Raw genomic sequence first — 19,735 nt, forward strand, 5'->3', positions numbered from 1 at the left:
TACCGTTAGCTCTTTAACTTCTAAATTGATCATCGTGTCCATTTCTTAGAAATCTCCTCCTGAACAGCGCATTGTGCTTCTTTGGATTGATTAACACCGCCTCTCCCAGCTTCGAAATGGCATCTACGCAAAATTTATCTATTATTAGTTACCAATTTCAGTGACAAAATGTACATCTTAAATGGAAACAAAATAAACTATCCATTTTCCACAAAAGTACGCAATTTTAAAACCGTATAAGAAAAGATATAAGGCACATAAATGAAGTAACACAAGCAGGCAAACATGAGTTCCACTTTATGGCAACCTTGTGCAAGGGATCCCTCTTCCATCATTATCAGGATCGGCAATACACTTTGAGACAATGTGACAGAAAAAAAAAAAAGCAGTCTGGCCGTACTGTGCTGCAACATGCGTTGGCTAGGATACAGGTGCAAAGTCTAGGGCACAGAGAAGTTCCTAGAACAGATATCAATATCCTCTGATTCAGAATAAAGGATCCCAATGTTCTAACGTACTCAAATATCAAATGCGGTGCAGATACAAGTTACTTGGAAAAGCTTAAAGCCTCTACAAAAAAAAACTGAATAAGATCAAACGTAGATGAAACTTGCATCTGTTTAGATCTCACGTGGATCAAGAATGATTAACACCAGTGGCAAAGAATGCAAAGCTAATCACCAACATTTTTACCTCAAAACACATCCCTCTTACTAAAACTGCAACACATGAAAAGTAGCACTACTACGTTTGAAATGAAGCAAGGTATACATAAAGACTTTATTGATGATAAAACCAAACAAACGTTTACGTCCAAATCACCCAAGACATAAACCAAGAAAAGAGAAATCGAAATGCAGACAACTTTTTGTTTTAAAAAAAACTCTAAGCAAACATTACACAACAATTACGAATGAAATGGTCGAACTGAACATTGCCATAGTTGGTATTTAGCTCTTCCCAAACTAGCTCCTCCACGTCTGGAGACGGACGACGACACGTGAAAGCTCTCATTGTCGCACACGAAGAATGAGGAGACGAGTTTCCAATCAACAAAAGCCTATTTCCAATTGACTTAAACGCCACGCCCCAACCGAAGCCCACATTTGATATCACAGGTGCAACACCAAGTTTCTTCCAACTGTTTGCATTTACATCATAAACCCTCAACTCGTTTGAGTATGCTTCAAGCGAGTAAAGGTTGTTGTTGGCCACTGCGATGAGGGGCGGCGACTGGGAAGGCATGAACGTCATGCTTCCAAGCATGTCTGGGATGAGCGTCCAAGAATTTGTCTCCTCATCGTAGCGTTCTCCACAAGTTAGGTGTTCATTATACTCATTTCTACCGCCGATCACATAAAACTTGCCGCGCAAGAAACATCCTGAGCTGAATTTTCTTCTCTTATGCATTTCCGGAATCGTTGACCAGGTTTTGGTCTGAGCATTGTATCTCTCCACGCTTCTCAAAACCTCGGGATTCGGAAATCCATTTACTTTTAGACCACCAGTGATATATCATGGTTTTTAGGTGTTTTTGTGTGCGACAATGAGAGCTTTCACGTGCCGTCGTCCGTCTCCAGACGTGGAGGAGCTAGTTTGGGAAGAGCTAAATACCAACTATGGCAATCTTCAGTTCGACCATTTCATTCGTAATTGTTGTGTAATGTTTGCTTAGAGTTTTTTTTAAACCAAAAAGTTGTCTCCATTTTGATTTCTCTTTTCTTGGTTAACGTCTTGGGTGGTTTGGACGTAAACGTTTGTTTGGTTTTATCATCAATAAAGTATTTTATGTTCTGTTTCGGAAAAAAAAAAAAGTATTTGTGTTCTTGTTACATTTGTAATGTTTACTGGGCTAACATTAGCAATAAGCCCATAGGCCCATTAAGCCATCTGTTGCTTTCATATTTTTTTGGTTTCGTGATTTGTTTGGAGAAGAATCACAAAGTTTTTTTCGATTTTGCCCCAACATTTATAGAAGCCCAAACAGAAGATTCTATGAAATTTTGGGTCTGAGGTTTTGGATTTGGCCCATCTGGCCGCAGGGGTAAAATCGTCATTTTATAGAAGGACAGAAGAAACCCTAGGACAATGATCCACTATAAATACCAAAGGTCGTTGTCAGAGAAAGGGATCCACTTTTTGGGCAATTAGAGAGAGAAAAACAATTATTTTCGTATTAACTGCGTTTGGCTCCTTGATTGTCATTTTCCGTAAACCCTCACTTCAATTCAACGTTAATAAAAGGACCAGCTCCGATTTATTCCCATTATGATTCGTATTATTAATATTGTCGGTTTCGTACATCAACAATTTGGCGCCCACCGTGGGGCCAGATGGAATCCTTTCTTTGACGACAAGAATTTGAAGACTAAGGCGTTTTTGGAAAACCATAAGCATGTCTCACACCGATCTTTCCAGCAACGAAGGCGTCGAGTCCTCTACGTCCCGATCTTCCGCAGCTCGCGTGGAGTCTCCTAGGCCAACCATATGGGGCCGCACCCGTTCGAGAACGAACCAAGGCGTCAATCCAACCGACCGCGAAGCCGTAGGCGCTACGCGCGTCGCTCCAACCAATGGCCTAGCCAATGGCGCTATCCCTCCAGAACGTGCAGCCGTAGGCGACCATCCAGCTGACCGCGAAGCCGTAGGCGCTACGCGCGTCGCCCAGACTAACGGCGTAACCAACGGCACTACTCCGCCTGATCGTGCAGCCAACGACACTACTCCAACCAACCACGTAGCCGCTACTCCCAGTCGTGCGCGAAAAGGCGTTACTATCAGTCAGGCCGCGAGTACACTTTCAGGCTGATCAGATGCTCATGGATCGACATGTTTAGCTAAGTCAACCAGAGAATGCAGAGAATCGCGCCCTCAAGCAAGAACTTCAGTAGATGCAAGCCCAGCTGAAGAAGATTACGTCTCAGATGCATCGTGTAACAAGCGCGACACCGGAGCTGGAGACCGTTCTGGCAGAAGCACGACATTCGCAATTCACCTCAAGGGTTTCAGGTGTCAGAGTTAGACGCAATCCTGACACCAGCAAGAACAAGCCAATACCGTATGACGGAAAGGGAGATCCCACGGTCTTCCTGAAATCGATGTCCATTCACATCGGCAGTTCGTACTTCTCACCAGAAGAGGAGCACGCGGGAAGTTGTCAGTTGTTCGTCGAGAGCTTGACTGGCGAAGCATTGAACTGGTTCTCAAGGCTGAAGGCTAATTCGATCGATGGCTATGAAGCACTGACAACCGCTTTCCTCCAGCATCACCAATGCTTCATGCGTGCGCCCGCGTCAAATGCTGACTTGTGGAGAATGTATCAAAAGCCTAACGAGTCATTACGGACTTTCATGGAAAGATTTAAAGGTGTCGTATCCCAACTCGCTATAAGCGACAAGTCCGCCATCGGTGCGTTGAAAAAAGCACTCGCTCGTGGCACCAGATTCAAAGACGACTTAACAATCCTCTCCGTCACAAGCTTAGGCGAAGTACTTACGCGTGCTAATCGGTACATCCAAGTTGAGGAGGATGAAAGGAACCCCGACCAACCAAAAATTCCCGAAAAAATTCCAAGTTCGAAAAACAAGGCCGTAGAAGAATACTACGAGCCACGACAGCATTACACCAGAGACTACGCCAAAGGCGAAAAAGGAAGGAAGGCAACGATGTTCGCTATCGAAGGCAACGAGCACCAGCAAGGCAAACGTTGGAACAAGTACGATCGTGAAACTGATGGTCATACCTACAAGGGCAAACGCGGTTATTGCAAATTCCACTAATTTGGAGGACATTCTACGGAGGATTGCAAAACACTTCAATACCTCCTCCTCCACAAGTACAAGAGAGGCGACATTGATGTAGAATGAGAACGAACGAAGGTTAACACGCATAAGGACAATCCGTATTGTTTGGCAGATCAGCAACAACACGAAAGGCAGCGTGCAGAGGAAGCAGCATTACAGAATGACCGAGCACGAGCTCAAAATGACCGAGCACGAGAAATCGCTCGCCTGCCTCCTCCCCCGAAACAAAACCATGATGTGGAAGAACACGATGAACCACCAGCACCTCGCCGAAGGATCAACATGATCATGGGCGGCTTGTCAACGTGCCGCGACTCTGTACGGTCGATCCAAGCCTACTGTCGCGAAACAGAAGTAAAGCGCAACTTTCCCTCCCACACCAACATGTTCAAAACATCCTCCGATCCAATTATGTTTACTGAAGAAGACGCACTTAACGCGAGTCCCAACAACGACCCCCTTGTCGTAGAAATGATAATTGGAGAAAGCTCAGTAACGAGAATTCTCATTAACACCGGAAGCTCGGTTAATGTGATATTCAAAAGATGTGCTAATCCAGATGGATTGATCTATGTAACACAACACGTGACACGCAGCCTTTGACGGGATTCGACGGAGACACTATAATGACTGTTGGAACTATCACGCTTCCAATCTATGTTGGCGGTACGATGCACTGCTTCAACTTCGCAATTGTAGACAAACCCATCGTCTACAACGTCCATCTGGGAACACCGTGGCTTCACAAGATGCGCGTCGTGGCTTCTACCTACCACCAATGTGTCAAGTTCCCAAACGCGTACGGAATCTATACGCTGCGCGGAGATCCTCTAATGGCACGAACTTGTTTCATCATCGAGAAGAAGATGCGAAACGCGAGAGCTTTCGTGATTGCCGAATCAGCACCACCACGAGACCCACGCACACCACCTTCAGAAGAATCTGTGATTCAAGTCAACATCAATCTGTCTGATCCCAAGCGTTGCGTCGGGATAGGCGCCGAGCTACCAATAGCCCAGAGGGACGAGCTCGTTAAGTTCCTACATTAAAACGCGACCACATTTGCCTGGTCGATAGATCACATGACCGGAATCGACCCCAGCGTTACCATCCACGAACTCAACATTGATCCGACTTACAAGCCCGTCAAGCAAAAGCGTCGAAAGCTTGGAGCAGAACGTACAACCGCAGTAAATGACGAGGTACGAAAACTACTTGATGCAGGATCAATTACTGAAGTTAGCTATCCAGATTGGCTGAGCAACCCGGACGTGGTTAAGAAGAAGAACGGTGCGTGGAGAGTTTGCGTCGACTTCACAGGCCTCAACAAAGCTTGCCCGAAAGACAGTTTTCCTCTTCCGCGCATTGATCAGCTAGTCGAAGCTACAGCTGGAAACGAACTGTTATCTTTCATGGATGCATTCTCGGGATACAACCAAATAATGATGCACAAAGACGACCGCGAAAAGACATCATTCATTACCGAAAAAGGCACTTTTTGTTACAGAGTCATGCCCTTCGGGCTGAAAAACGCGGGAACAACGTATCAGCGTTTGGTAAATCGGATGTTTGCAAGTCAACTTGGGCGGACAATGGAAGTTTACATTGATGACATGCTTGTCAAGTCGGCTCACGCTGCGGACCACGTTTCACACCTGAAACAATGTTTTGAGATTCTCAACAAGTACAGCATGAAACTGAACCCGGCGAAATGCACGTTTGGGGTCACTTCCGGCGAATTCCTAGGATACCTCGTTACAAAGCGCGGTAAAGAAGCAAATCCGAAGCAGATTTCGGCAATCATCAACCTTCCATCTCCAAGGAACACTCGTGAGGTACAACGCCTAACTGGGCGTAATGCCGCACTGAATCGATTCATCTCTCGCTCAACGGACAAGTGCTTACCATTTTACCAGCTCCTTCGCGGAAACAAACGTTTTGAATGGGACGAAAAATGCGAATCAGCATTCAGGGAATTAAAAGACTATCTCTCATCTCCACCAGTGCTTGCTAAACCGGAACAAGGAGAAACTCTGTATCTTTACATCGTCATCTCCAGTTCGGCTGTAAGTGGCGTGCTTGTCAGAGAAGATCGCGGAGAGTAGCATCCTATCTTTTATGTGAGCAAGACCCTTGATGCTTCCGAACTCCGATATCCGACTCTCGAGAAGCTCGCATACGCAGTCGTAATTTCTGCTCGAAAGCTCTGCCCCTACTTCCAATCTCACACCATTGAAGTCTTGACAAATCAGCCTCTACGGACAATTCTCCATAGCCCTAGCCAATCGGGACGTCTTGCGAAATGGGTCGTAGAATTGAGCGAGTACGACATAGAGTACAAAAATTGCACTTGCGCTAAATCACAAGTTCTCGCAGACTTTCTCGTTGAACTCCCTCCTGAACTCGAAACTGACACTCCTCCACCAGAAATATGGTCGCTTCATGTTGATGGCGCTTCATCAAAGATGGGCTCAGGAGCAGGCGTACGCCTAACATCGCCGACAGGCAAAATTCTGGAGCAATCCTTCCGTCTTGCTTTCTCTGCCTCAAACAGCGACGCAGAGTATGAAGCACTAATCGCTGGACTGCGTCTCACACACGGAATCGGTGTTAAGAAGATCCAAGCTTATTGCGATTCTCAGCTGGTAACGCGTCAATTCAGTGGCGATAATGCAACAAGACACGCGCGCATGGATGCCTACCTCAAAGTCGTCCGTGACTTGTCCCAAAAGTTTGAATTCTTTGAGTTCGTCAAAATCCCTCGAAGTGATAATGCCCCAGCTGATGCACTTGCGACGCTCGCTTCCACATCAGACCCTGTTCTCCGCCGAGTGATACCTGTAGAAAGCATCGATCAATCAAGCATCAAAGTCAACCTTTTGTCTCCCGCTCCAGCTGCATTCCTCGACGCCACACACTCAGTAGAACCAAACAACGTCTTAGCAATCACAAGATCTCCCTTAACGGATTCCACAACGCCAAACATTCCAGCTACGCACTCACCAGCACCCACTCCTCCTTCGCACGATGACTGGGAAACCGAGATTATAACGTATATCGCGGACGGAATTATGCCAAAAGACAAGTGGGAAGCACGGCGTCTTCGAGTTAAAAGTGCACACTACATAATGTTGGATGGCAGTTTGTTTCGTTGGGATGCCAATGGCGCTCTTCTCATCTGCGTTAATACGAAGGACATCAATGACATCATGCGAGAAGTTCACGAAGGCGCCGTCGGAAACCACTCTAGAGGTCGTTCTCTAGCACTTTGAATCCGCCGTAACAGACATTTCTGGCCAACCATGGTCGCCGATTGCACCGCCTTTGCAGCCAAGTGCGAAAAGTGTCAGCGTCACGCAACATTCATCCACTCTCCGTAAGAGCTTCTGCAAACAACATCCCCACCTTACCCCTTCATGCGATGGGCGATGGATATCGTCGGTCCGTTAACTCTGTCAAATCAAAAGAAGTATCTCCTCATAATGACGGACTACTTTACCAAGTGGGTCGAAGCAGAATCATATGTCTCGTTCGAAGCTAATGAAGTCCAGAACTTTGTTTGGAAAAATATCATCTGCAGGCATGGGCTCCCATACGAGATCGTTTGCGACAACGGCCCCCAATTCATCTCGCTTCAGTTCGAAGGATTATGCGCTAGCTGGCGGATACGTCTTAGCAAGTCAACCCCACGATACCCGCAGGGCAATGGACAGGCAGAGGCAACCAACAAGACATTTCTCGCTGGAATTAAGAAACGCCTCGACGCAAAGAAAGGTCTATGGGCTGACGAACCCGATGGCGTCCTATGGTCTCATCGAACTTCCTCGCGCACATCTACTGGACGAACACCATTCTCTCTCGTCTACGGCATGGAGGCATTCGCACCAGCCAAAGTAGGAATCCCCACGCTCCGACGTTCCATGCTTGTTCATAACTCTGACTTGAACAACAAAATGTTATGTGACAGACTCCTGTTCGTTGAGGAAGAACGCGACCAAGCTATACTCCGCATCCAGAACTACCAACAAGCTGCCGTAAAGTTCTATAATAAGAAAGTAAAGTCTCGCTACTTCGCTGAGGGCGACCTCGTCCTCCGCAAAGTCTAAGAGAATACGAAGGAGAAGAACGCTGGAAAACTCGGCGCTCATTGGGAGGGTCCGTACTTAATCTCCAAGATCGTCAAACCCGGTGTCTACCAGCTACTCGAGATGAATGGCACCCCAGTCCCAAGATCGTGGAATTCCGCCAACCTGAAGCGCTACTATCATTAGTTAAAAAAAAAAAAAAAGCGCTCGTGTAATCCGAACTACGAATGGTTTGATCCCTTTCGAGGGTACGTAGGCAGCCTTTCACGAGGTTCAACTATAACTTAAAAAAAATAATAAAAAATAAAAAAGTTTCACAATGAAACGGTTTTGAGCAATCTATCGACTCTCATTCTGACGTCCTGGCCAGGCGCACAGCTCTAAAACGCGCTTCGCATGGGTGCAGTGGTGAAATAACCCACGTCCTTACTTCGGTAGGACATTTTAAGCCGAGCCCAGACTCGCATAGCTAGTAGGAACCGGAATGAGTAAGCCGAGACCCCGACTCACACACCCGCAATTCCTGCAGCACCCACAGGGTAAGCCGGTCACGCGTACCACACCTAAACTAGTACGACAAGTCCGTCTTGTCTACTCGAGACGTTTCGGGGAACAACATATCCAGGGTAAGCCAGGAGACGTCCTGCACTGCAAAATATGCCCTATAATAAACCAAAACATCGCATCTCTATTGTACGCAATAATCAAACTTTGTGCAATCATTCAGAAGAAACTTCATCATGATGAAGAAAACTAAAAAATCGGCAATAATCGACATTCGCGTAGTAGGAAGCAAATAACCAAGTTTATGAAGCAAAAGCAAAAAGGTTGCAAATATCCGAAAAAGAAATGCAAAAGCAATCAACAGTTGAGTTCGCAATAACAGAAGAAAAATCCAAAAGCAATAACAAAAAGCAATAAAGACGAGGACATATCACTCGTTTGCAGCATCATCGCCACCTCCATCAGCAGATTCCGGGAATGGCTCGAGATCACTATCGAAGAGCGGAGGCACTGCAACTTGGTTCACTTTCGTCCGGAACTCCTCCTCGCTAGCAGCAAGACGCAACATCCTATCTTCGGGAATAGCAATGCCCCTCTTGATCAATTTCTCAAGACATTGTCTAGTCCCCGTCACTTGGCTAAGAAGGAGCAAGTCAGACTGTTTCTCGCGTGACGCAATCACGTGCCTCCTCAGGAGGTCAATAAGCTTGCAATGCATCCCAATCACAACAGCAGCCTTAGCACGCTCCCGCTCCCCGCGCTCGTCCCTCGCCTTCCTAAGTCGCTCCGACTCGGTAGTCAGCTTCCGTTGGGATTGCTTGAGGGAGGCCATCAGCTCCTTGACGAGTGTTGCATTCTCCTTGCTCGACCGTTCAGCTTGAACAAACGCATCCTGAATGAGTGAGGCTTCCCTCCTAGCAACACGTACCTTATCCTCGTAATCTCCAGCGAGGCGATTCATCCAGCTCAACGCCTAAGGGATCAAAAAAAATAATAGTCCGATTACGACTAACTAAAATCCACATCAAAAAGTTATCCGCTGAGAGATCGGGTTCTAACCTGAAACTATCGACGAACGGCTTCCTCGTACGTAGTTGGACAAGCCAGATTGCCAGGGGTAGGAAGCAAGACGAAATCACCATGAATCTTGCTGGCGAGGTCCGCGCAAGCACTCGAATCGCCGGTAAACGCTTGGTCCTTCACGTCATAGCGAAAGGAGAAGGAGTGGTCAATCCCCACATGACCATCCTCCATGCGATGAGGGCGCCTAGAACTTCCTCCAGCATCACTCCGAGGACTCGAGCGTGACGTCCTCTTCCGAGCACGATCACCACCACCAGCTGCTGGAGCACTCTTATGAGACACCGAAGAAGGCATCTTCGCAGCACGAGTTCCAGCAACCTCGGCGGAACGAGATCTACGACTAGGCTCACCCTTGGGAACGGGCAACTCGCCATCCTCGCCCTCCACAGCAACAATCTCCACGTCGGTCTCGGCGTTCGGTACAACAACGTCGGTCGCGATAGCTGGCGCATCCTCGGCATCGAACAAATCAGCATAGAACGTCATCGGACAGTCTCCCATTTGCAATCCGGTTCGCGAACCTGTAAAAGAAAAAGAGCCTTAGATATGAAAGCACAAAAGTTTAGAGGACGAAGAAAAGCCAGCAAAACCTACAAGTCTTGAGATGAGAAATAACGTCCGGCCACCACAAAGTCTTACACGAAATAAAGGAAGCAGCTTTGTCAACAGTTCCCAAGTCGCACGCAGCCGAAAATGACGACTTTTTTCCTGCGAAAGTAGAACGTATAATCAGAAAACAAAGTCAAGAAAAACAAAATGATAAGAACCCAACCCAGCCACGGCTACCGGGGCGAAGTTCCAATTGGGAGGGCAGATCGTGTCGGGATCCTCGATCGAGGCATCATTTATTTCTACGTAGAAGAATCGTCTTCGCCAATCGTGAATATGACTCTTCTGGCCGCTCACGATCGTGAGACCGGCTGCACAGCAAGCACATCATAACCCTGAACTGTCGTGCGTAAATCGAGTGAGCAGCTCGAAGAGGTCGGCACTCATCTCGATGTCCATATACTTGCCCATTATTGTAAGCCCAACTGCATTACGGATAGACGAGATCGACAACTGCGAAAATGCAATCTTCCGTCGCGCACAGTAACTCGTTAGAAATTCTGGGATGGGACACCAAAGGCCGCAGTCGGTTAAATAGTCAACGTAAACGCAAAGGTAACCTGCTGGGCAATCCCACGGCCGTTCATCAGCGTTCGGTAGCGTAACCTGGAGATCGTCAGGCGTTCCGAAGAGGCCAGTAATGCAGGGTATATACCTCTTGTCGCATAGGGAACTTCCAGTATCGTGGGGGATGCGTTCTCTCATACGATCTCTGCGGCGTCTTGGAACTCTGTTACCTACAGGCAAGCCAACGACGAAAGACCTAGGAGCACGTTCCGAGCAAGTACGTTCTTCGTGAGCGAGCACCTTCTCACAACACTGACTTGAAGGAAAGGGAATCAAACTAAGGGCCAGAGTATCCGTAGGGAACATCACTTCGAGCTCCCGAACATCTTCTTCCGTCAAATCCGCGAGATCAGTCACAACACCTCCCCATGAAGGATTGTCCGCTCTAATTTCGTCGAGGCCACTCTCAAACGCGCGATACTGATCGTCCCCAAGCTTCTCCGGAACATCTCCAAAGACATCACCTCCAGGAACCATAGCGCAGGACCTTGCAAAAAACAACCAAACAACCGATCAGTATGGGAGCAATAGATTCCAGATAGAACGAGCACAACCAAATGAACTGCGTACCGCGTACCGCGCAATGCGTAATGCGTAACGCGCACTGCGTCCTGCATCCTGCGTACTGTGTACTACGCTCTGCATACTGCGCACGACATCCCGTTTCACCTCGCTAAGACACCCGCGAGCTCCTCCTCACCTCGCCAACACGATCTAACTCAATCTCGCCTGCGAGACCACTATCTCACCAATCGGTCAAACTTTGAGCTCGGCACATATCACGTGAATGCACCCGATAGACACATGTGCGAGCTCGCCACCCCATCTCGCCAGACCATCATCAATCTCGCCTACGCATCAACAAGAACCTCCACCTCTCCACCGAGAGTCTCGGAGCTCATCTCTTCGCTACTTCGCCCAAGGAACCAGCACGCCTCTTATCAAAACCAGCACGCCTCGTATCAAAATCAGCACGCCCCGTGTCAATCTCGCCACCAAGTATTCCGTCTCGCCGCAGCCCACCGCACCACCGCCTCACGAAGTGCGCCGTCAACATATTCTCTCTGTCGTACGCCCACTACACGCCATCATCGCGTCTCGAGCGGTCCTGGCCTGGATGGCGAAGCACGGCGAGCGAGACCAGGACGCCTAACGGTCCTGGTCCGGATGACAAGCAAGGTGGCGCAATGGGCGAGAAGCAATCGGCGGATTTGGCCAGACCTGGCTGGTCGGGGAGCGGCTGGCGGCGAGATAAGAGCTGGGCTTTCCGGCAAGAGGCGTATGGAGGCGGAGCGACTCACGGCTTTGGTCGGCTCCATGGCGGTGGAAGGGCTGAGCACGCGCAGATCGGATCCAGCCGCAAGGAGGCGTCACCGGCGGAATAAACCGGCCGGATCCAGCGGCGGTGGCGAGGTAACACGGCGAGAGAGTCACGGCGGCGAGACCAGGGTCGTACAAACACAAAAAAAAGGGAAGAAGAAGATAAGGGAGAGAGAGAGAATTTACTTTTTGGAGAAGGAAGCAAAGATAGAAGTAAAAAAAATAGGTCAAGGTAACAAATATATATGGGGAGACCAGCGCGTCGACCGAGGTAAAAAGGAAAACCCTAATTTTTAAGCTTCCTCCACTTCTCGCACCTCGAGAAACGTGCAGAACACGCAAAACCCTCATTTAAAACCCGAGAGACCTAGAAAAACGTGCACAATGCACTATTCATCCCGGAATCTCCCGGATGCTTCGAAAAACGTACACAATGCACTATTCATCCCGGAATCTCCCGGATGCCTCGAAAAAAGTGCGCAATGCACTATTCATCCTGGAATCTCCCGGATGCCTCGAAAAACGTGTGCAATGCGCTATTCATCCAGGAACCTTCCGGGAGGCCTTCAAGCTCTTAAAAATCTTTTGTTCCTTCTGCAGGACGGACCTAGAGACACATAACTGTACCCGACGGGCTCAAGCAAGCCATCGCACATCAGACTAGGGGGGACCATTGTTGGATATGGGTTTTGCCCCCAACATTTATAGAAGCCCAAACAGAAGATCCTATGAAGTTTTGGGCCTGAGGTCTTGGATTTGGCCCATCTGGCCGCAGGGGTAAAATCGTAATTTTACAGAGGGACAGAAGAAACCCTAGGACAATGGTCCACTATAAATACCAGAGGTCGTTGTCAGAGAAAGAGATCCATTTTTTGGGCAATTAGAGAGAGAAGAGCAATTATTTTCGTATTAACTGCGCTTGGCTCCTTGATTGTCATTTTCCGTAAACTCTCACTTCAATTCAACGTTAATAAAATGACCAGCTCCGATTTATTCCCATTAAGATTCGTATTATTAATATTGTCAGTTTCGTACATCAACATCGAGAAGCCATGGATATGCAGCAGAGTGAAATGGAGAAATTGATGTTCTTCGAACATGCTCGCTAAGTATCAGAAGCAACCTACACCAAAAGCCCCTTACGATGTTAGTTGTTTCTTTTTCTGGCTGGGTTCATTCATTTCGTGTTTTGATTTCATGGCGGAAATCGAATTGAGGATTTTTGTAGAACTTATCGGAAATAGTAGGCTTTGATGATAATTTTAGATTCGTTTGATTGAATCTGTCAGGGAATGTGAACTCTTTATGTTAAACTTTCATAATTTTAGATATTTGTTACTGAAATCAGTAATTAATAGAAGATATGATTTTGCCTAGGTGCACTTTGGAGGAGGAGATTGTAAGTGTGAGAACTTATGATCTAAATAATGAAAATATTGATTTCTTTAAACTCTGTTTTAATTGATAGAAAATCTGTTTACAAGTTAGTTCTAAACAATTTTCTAACCTCTCAAAACTCTCTTAAAAAAACCTCTTACTCTCTCTAAGATTTTAGCTCTTTTTCTTAAAGACTAAAACTTAATAGCTAGGTTAACTTTCTCTTGTTTGTGCTGAAACTCAACTTTGCTTTAGCATCCTTATTTATAGATCTAGGTATTAGCTATTTAATTAGCAAACTACCTAATCTAATCCTAATAGGAATTGGACAATTTCCTTTTTCTTTATGTTTTAGGAAATTTCCCACTTTCTTCATGTTTACATTCCAATTGTAAACATGAAGCTCTTCAATCTTCTAGAAGCTTCTCGTGCCTTCTAAATGTGTATGAGTCTTGATAATAGCCGTCATAGATCACTCGAAACTCTGTTTTCGTATTAAAGTCATGTCCTTCTGGAGTAGTTCAAACACTTGTTCAAATGTTGCATCTTCAATCTCCCCTTTTTTTAACTTTGTGCTTCTCAAGCAGAAGAATTTTTGGCTTAGATATAAAACAAACATCTTTAAACCATAGTCAACTGTTCATATCATAAACCAAAAACGATCATCAAGCCATAGTTAAACATCCAAACACAATGAACTAAAATGATCACTAAAAATCTTCCAAAGTTTTAATGAAAACACAAAGCTCCCCCAGAATCTCAGACCAGCTAGACTCCCCCAGAATCTCAGACCAACTTCTTCTCCTTCTCCCCCTGCTTGAGAAAACAACAGTTAAAAACAACTCAAATCATCTTGGAAAGTGGATGATTCTGTATGAGCCTCTGAACTACTTCAGTAAGTCTCTGTAGAGCTTGTGTTGTGTCCACCAAAGCTGCATATGAACTCTCCTCATTTTTTTGATCAACCTGTGGCATACGAATGCTACCCAACTGAATTACCTCAGAAGTTGAAGAAGATCCCTCATCCATTTGTCTTCAAACTGGTGTGGGGTCTTCATTCACAGGAAGCAAATTGTGTTTAACCGCATAAGCTCGCCTAGTCCTAACATCATTAGTATAAAACTCAGCAGCTACTTCTTCTTCTGCATCTGACCATTCAAGCGGACCTTCTTGAACCTTAAGTGTTTCGAAAATGGTTCTAGGAAACATTACGCACCGAGTAGTATCAATCCAACTCATATCCATAATCTGATCATAAATTAGTTGTCGTAGATCAAACCGAATTCCTTGAACAAGCTTATACACAACTCGAGCACGATCGATTGAAATATGATCCCTATGAACCGAAGGAACCCAATTATAACTCGCCAACATGAAAAGAGCTGCAACTTGTCCCGGTAGATCCCTAACCTTCAATTGATTCCAAGACAACTTGTCGCGACCACTCAGAACTTCTGCAAGTTCATTTTTACTCAGCCTATCTACAGCTGCATCTGCTTGCTTCTCTTCTTGAGACAATGATTCAAGATTAAGTGCCTCATTGATAGCGCTAGGAGAAAACTCATACCAGTGACCTCTAACAAACACTTGAATTCCATTCCTAGTTTTTTCCTTTGGCAGATTCGCATAAAACTCACAAACCACCTCTTTGACATACACAGGCAAATCTTGTACCGAAAAATGCAACCCTAGATACATAATCTTATCAAGAATCCCAAAGTCAACTGGTTGAGAAAAATCTAGTTGTCTTTCTTTTGTAACCTTCCAAGAAAAAATATTTGCATACCTTGCTTGAGCTGCTTTGCACACAAAAACATTAGACCTAAACTTCCCCTGTGCACGAACACTCTTAGCACTAATAGTTGCAGATTTAGACCGCACGGCAATGGAAGAAGACCCTTGCTTCATCTTCCTCTTTTTAACCGTGTGACGCTCAGTCTGCTCTTGCACCAAGACTTCCTCAACCCAAAAACCCTCAAAATTCGAATCAACTCATTTGCCCTTATCTCGAACCTCTTCTTCCACATTGTCAGATGCGATTTCATCATTACAAGCTGATTCTGATTTGTCTTCTGCGGAATCTTCAACTCCTACTGAATTGGTTTGAACATCACCCCTCCCCCCCGATTTATCAAGAGCTGATCGATCATCATCACTGCTTGATTCGTCGATCAGATGAGGTCGTTGAGAATCACCATCTTGATTCACCTTCGATCTCCTTCCTCCTCTTACCAAACCTTGTCGAGTCGCTCTCACCATCTCTGTTTTTTTTTAATCCGTCGATACAACCGAAGACAACACCTAACATACCTTAACCTAAAAATTAAAATCCAACCAAAACCGCAAATAACCCGGTTTAAATAACACACTTAATTAAACAATCTCAAACCCAGAATCTTCCTTACACTNAGTGACCTCTAACAAACACTTGAATTCCATTCCTAGTTTTTTCCTTTGGCAGATTCGCATAAAACTCACAAACCACCTCTTTGACATACACAGGCAAATCTTGTACCGAAAAATGCAACCCTAGATACATAATCTTATCAAGAATCCCAAAGTCAACTGGTTGAGAAAAATCTAGTTGTCTTTCTTTTGTAACCTTCCAAGAAAAAATATTTGCATACCTTGCTTGAGCTGCTTTGCACACAAAAACATTAGACCTAAACTTCCCCTGTGCACGAACACTCTTAGCACTAATAGTTGCAGATTTAGACCGCACGGCAATGGAAGAAGACCCTTGCTTCATCTTCCTCTTTTTAACCGTGTGACGCTCAGTCTGCTCTTGCACCAAGACTTCCTCAACCCAAAAACCCTCAAAATTCGAATCAACTCATTTGCCCTTATCTCGAACCTCTTCTTCCACATTGTCAGATGCGATTTCATCATTACAAGCTGATTCTGATTTGTCTTCTGCGGAATCTTCAACTCCTACTGAATTGGTTTGAACATCACCCCTCCCCCCCGATTTATCAAGAGCTGATCGATCATCATCACTGCTTGATTCGTCGATCAGATGAGGTCGTTGAGAATCACCATCTTGATTCACCTTCGATCTCCTTCCTCCTCTTACCAAACCTTGTCGAGTCGCTCTCACCATCTCTGTTTTTTTTTAATCCGTCGATACAACCGAAGACAACACCTAACATACCTTAACCTAAAAATTAAAATCCAACCAAAACCGCAAATAACCCGGTTTAAATAACACACTTAATTAAACAATCTCAAACCCAGAATCTTCCTTACACTTCGTTCTTGACCAGCATCAACTCAGAATCACATTTCACACACCCCAATTGAATTCCTCAATGTTGTGAATCGATTAGAATCCAAAGCCTTTGTGAATATATCTGCTAGCTGATCTTCAGTATCAACATGATCAATCTGAACTTGCTTTCTCTCAACCAGTTCTCTGATAAAGTGATGTCTTACATCAATGTGTTTGGTTCTTGAGTGTTGAACTGGATTCTTAGAAATATCAATTGCACTTTTGTTATCACAATACACCTGTAAAACTCCTGAATCCATACCATAATCTGCTGACATCTGCTTCATCCATAACAATTGAGTACAACAACTTCTCATTGCTATATATTCTGATTCATTTGTAGACATAGAAACTGAATTTTGTTTCTTGCTTAACCATGCAATGAGATTATTCCCCAGAAAGAAACATCCTCCACTAGTATTTTTCCGATCTGTCACACTCCCTGCATAATCTACATCACAATATCCAACTAAACCTTGATTTGAGTCTTTAGAATACCAAATTCCAAAATCAACAGTCCCTTTTACATACTTAATGATCTGTTTGACTGCTTCTAGGTGTGATTGTTTTGGATTCGATTGATATCTTGCACATATTCCAACACTGAAACTCAAATCAAGTCTACTAGCAGTGAGATACAACAAACTTCCAATCATTCCCCTGTACTGCTTGACATCCACTTCCTTTCCATCAATGTCTTTTGACAATTTCAGAGATGTGCTCATAGGTATCTTGGCTAAAGTCTGATATTGATTCGTGTTCTTCCATCCTTAGATTTTCGAATCGTGAAGCCAACATGTCTTTTCTTGAGCTTTGCACTTTTGCGGTTCCTTCATACTGGATTTGCAGAATATCCCAAGCTTCCTTAGCAGTTTCACACCCCTGAATTAGATCGAACTGCTTCCTTCCTACACTGCAATGAATAACACTCAATGCTCTTGAATTGTACTTGGATTTCTTATGTTCTTCATCAGTCCAGTCGGCTTCGGGTTTGGGAATTCGCTTGCCTGACTCGTCCTTGATCGTCGGTTCCTCCCACTTTTCTAGAACAGTCTTCCAAGCAAGACGATCAATACCTCCTATGATAGATTTGATTCTTGATTTCCAAAACCCATAGTTTCCATCATCCAAGAAAACTTTGTTATTGTTGATCAGATCTCCGTAGCTCTCCATCTTGTCCGCAGAATCTCACCTGTAGTAATCCGAACAAGTGTTGCTCTGATACCAATTGTAAGTGTGAGAACTTATGATCTGAATAATGAAAATATTGATTTCTTTAAACTCTCTTTTGATTGATAGAAAATATGTTTACAAGTTTGTTCTAAACAATTTTCTAACCTCTCAAAACTCTCTTAAAGAAACCTCTTGCTCTCTCTAAGTTTTTAGCTCTTTTTTCTTAAAGACTAAAACTTAATAGCTAGGTTAACTTTCTCTTGTTTGTGCTGAAACTCAACCTTGCTTTAGCATCCCTATTTATAGATCTAGGTATTAGCTATTTAATTAGCAAACTACCTAATCTAATCCTAATAGGAATTGGACAATTTCTTTTTTCTTTATGTTTTAGGAAATTTCCCACTTTCTTCATGTTTACATTCCAATTGTAAACATGAAGCTATTCAATCTTTTAGAAGCTTCTCGTGCCTTCTAAATCTGTATGAGTCTTGATAATAGCCGACATAGATCACTTGATACTTTGTTTTCGTATTAACGTCAAGTCCTTCTGGAGTAGTTCAAACACTTGTTCAAATGCTGCATCTTCAGAGATTTGTCGTGTCATGTCGGCTGAGAAAGGAGCATCTTATAAAAGGATAATAATGTAAAAGAGGTACTTGATCTGATTTGGGGATAGAAAAGTTATAATCTAATCTACTCTTGAGTGAAATGAGCATTTTGATATGTACACATGGGAATATGGAATGGTTTGTGAAGATGTTTTTGAATTCTATAAGGAGTTGAAGACAGTGAAATTTGCGTAGATTTGTGAAGATGTTTTTGAATTCTTGTCTAATTAGTTTTTTTTGGAATGACAAAAGTTTATCCCTTGGATTGGTCTCACTTTTATCTTAGAAAATTGGTTTATCTTAAAATATTTAGAAAATTGGTTTTTATCTTTATCTCCGGATTTTTAATAAAATCGCAATCAGTGGAAGTTTCAACTTATTCTTGTTAACACACAGAAGCTGATGCTAATTAGGCAAGCTTTACAAAATAGATTACAGAAAGCATAAAGTCAGTGGTCGTCGACGACTTTGCTGGGGACACATGTTTGTAACTTTGTATTTTTCTGTAGAAACTTCTTTGTTGTTTCTCTTACACGTTCGACCTTTTATAGTGAAAGTGGGAAATATGTTTGTTTTTACTCTGTACAAAAATTCATTTTTTCCCTTAATATATAGACTCCATTGTGATACCTTCTTTCTTCCAATCTCACTTTTACTTTTATTCTCATGGCTGGTTCTTCAGTTTCTTTACCGTTTGACTTGAAGAGATACCATGTCTTTTCGAGTTTCCACGGCCCAGACGTCCGTGCTGGATTTCTCAGTCATTTACACAGTCACTTCGAAAGCAAAGGGATCACTACGTTCAAGGATCAAGAGATCGAGAGAGGCCATACGATCGGACCTGAGCTCGTCCATGCGATTAGTGAATCTAGAGTCTCGATTGTGGTGCTCTCGGAGAAGTACGCTTCTTCTGGCTGGTGTTTAGATGAGTTGGTGGAAATCTTGAAGTGCAAAGAAGCTTCGGGGCAGGCTGTGTTGACTATTTTTTTTAAAGTTCATCCATCTGATGTACGGAAACAGTCAGGAGACTTTGGAAGTACTTTCAAGAAAACATGTCAAGGGAAAACCGAGGAAGTGAAGACGAGATGGGGCAAAGCTTTGACTGATGTAGCAGCCATAGCTGGAGAACACTCTCTAAACTGGTTTGTCGTTGTTTCTTTTTGCTCAATTAATGATTAGAATGTTTTATTTTTCTTAATTGATGCTTCAACGGGTGAAGTTTTATCATTTAAATAGACTCACCAACATGACTTTGTTTGCTTTTTTTAGGGCTAACGAAGCAGAGATGATCCAAAAGATTGCTACAGATGTTTTCAAGAAACTGAACGTTACTCCGTC

General features: G+C 44.4%; 4 protein-coding genes across 4 annotated transcripts; 2 read left to right on the top strand and 2 right to left on the bottom strand.

The window, feature by feature from the left end:
• LOC104728430 (F-box/kelch-repeat protein At3g27150-like) lies at window positions 886-1,410 on the bottom strand. The gene has a single exon (XM_010447406.1). The coding sequence runs from the start codon at window positions 1,408-1,410 to the stop codon at window positions 886-888; it is 525 nt and encodes a 174-aa protein (XP_010445708.1).
• On the top strand, window positions 2,892-4,852 carry LOC104728431. The gene is made up of 3 exons (XM_010447407.1): window positions 2,892-3,759; window positions 3,916-4,334; window positions 4,400-4,852. Exons 1-3 carry the CDS (start codon window positions 2,892-2,894, stop codon window positions 4,850-4,852), a joined length of 1,740 nt encoding a protein of 579 aa, XP_010445709.1.
• LOC109127364 (uncharacterized protein At3g60930, chloroplastic-like) lies at window positions 8,823-11,296 on the bottom strand. Its single transcript, XM_019231979.1, has 6 exons — window positions 11,229-11,296; window positions 10,492-11,138; window positions 10,243-10,395; window positions 10,115-10,183; window positions 9,470-9,996; window positions 8,823-9,365 (listed from the first exon to the last, which is right to left on the bottom strand). The coding sequence occupies exons 1-6, from the start codon at window positions 11,294-11,296 to the stop codon at window positions 8,823-8,825; spliced, it is 2,007 nt and encodes a 668-aa protein (XP_019087524.1).
• Window positions 18,977-19,735, top strand: LOC104724463 (disease resistance protein RML1A-like; the record flags this gene model as incomplete). The annotated part of the gene is given in 2 exon segments (XM_010442953.1): window positions 18,977-19,539; window positions 19,667-19,735. Coding segments are annotated over 2 exon segments (545 nt in total), but the record flags the coding sequence as incomplete, so codon positions are not given.

The sequence above is a fragment of the Camelina sativa genome, chromosome 11 (assembly GCF_000633955.1).
Source record: "Camelina sativa cultivar DH55 chromosome 11, Cs, whole genome shotgun sequence".
NCBI lineage: Eukaryota > Viridiplantae > Streptophyta > Magnoliopsida > Brassicales > Brassicaceae > Camelina > Camelina sativa.

Bases quoted from the DNA above. Each gene is read 5' to 3' on its own strand.
- LOC104728430 (XM_010447406.1), bottom strand. From the start codon at position 1,410: ATGCATAAGAGAAGAAAATTCAGCTCAGGATGTTTCTTGCGCGGCAAG.
- LOC104728431 (XM_010447407.1), top strand. From the start codon at position 2,892: ATGCAAGCCCAGCTGAAGAAGATTACGTCTCAGATGCATCGTGTAACA. The intron at 3,760-3,915 runs GTTATTGCAAAT...ATTGTTTGGCAG, and splicing joins TACCTACAAGGGCAAACGCG to ATCAGCAACAACACGAAAGG. The intron at 4,335-4,399 runs GTGATATTCAAA...CGTGACACGCAG, and splicing joins ACACCGGAAGCTCGGTTAAT to CCTTTGACGGGATTCGACGG.
- LOC109127364 (XM_019231979.1), bottom strand. From the start codon at position 11,296: ATGCAGAGCGTAGTACACAGTACGCAGGATGCAGGACGCAGTGCGCGT. The intron at 11,139-11,228 runs GTACGCGGTACG...GTTTTTTGCAAG, and splicing joins TACGCATTACGCATTGCGCG to GTCCTGCGCTATGGTTCCTG. The intron at 10,396-10,491 runs GCAAGTATATGG...CTTGCTGTGCAG, and splicing joins AGTTGGGCTTACAATAATGG to CCGGTCTCACGATCGTGAGC.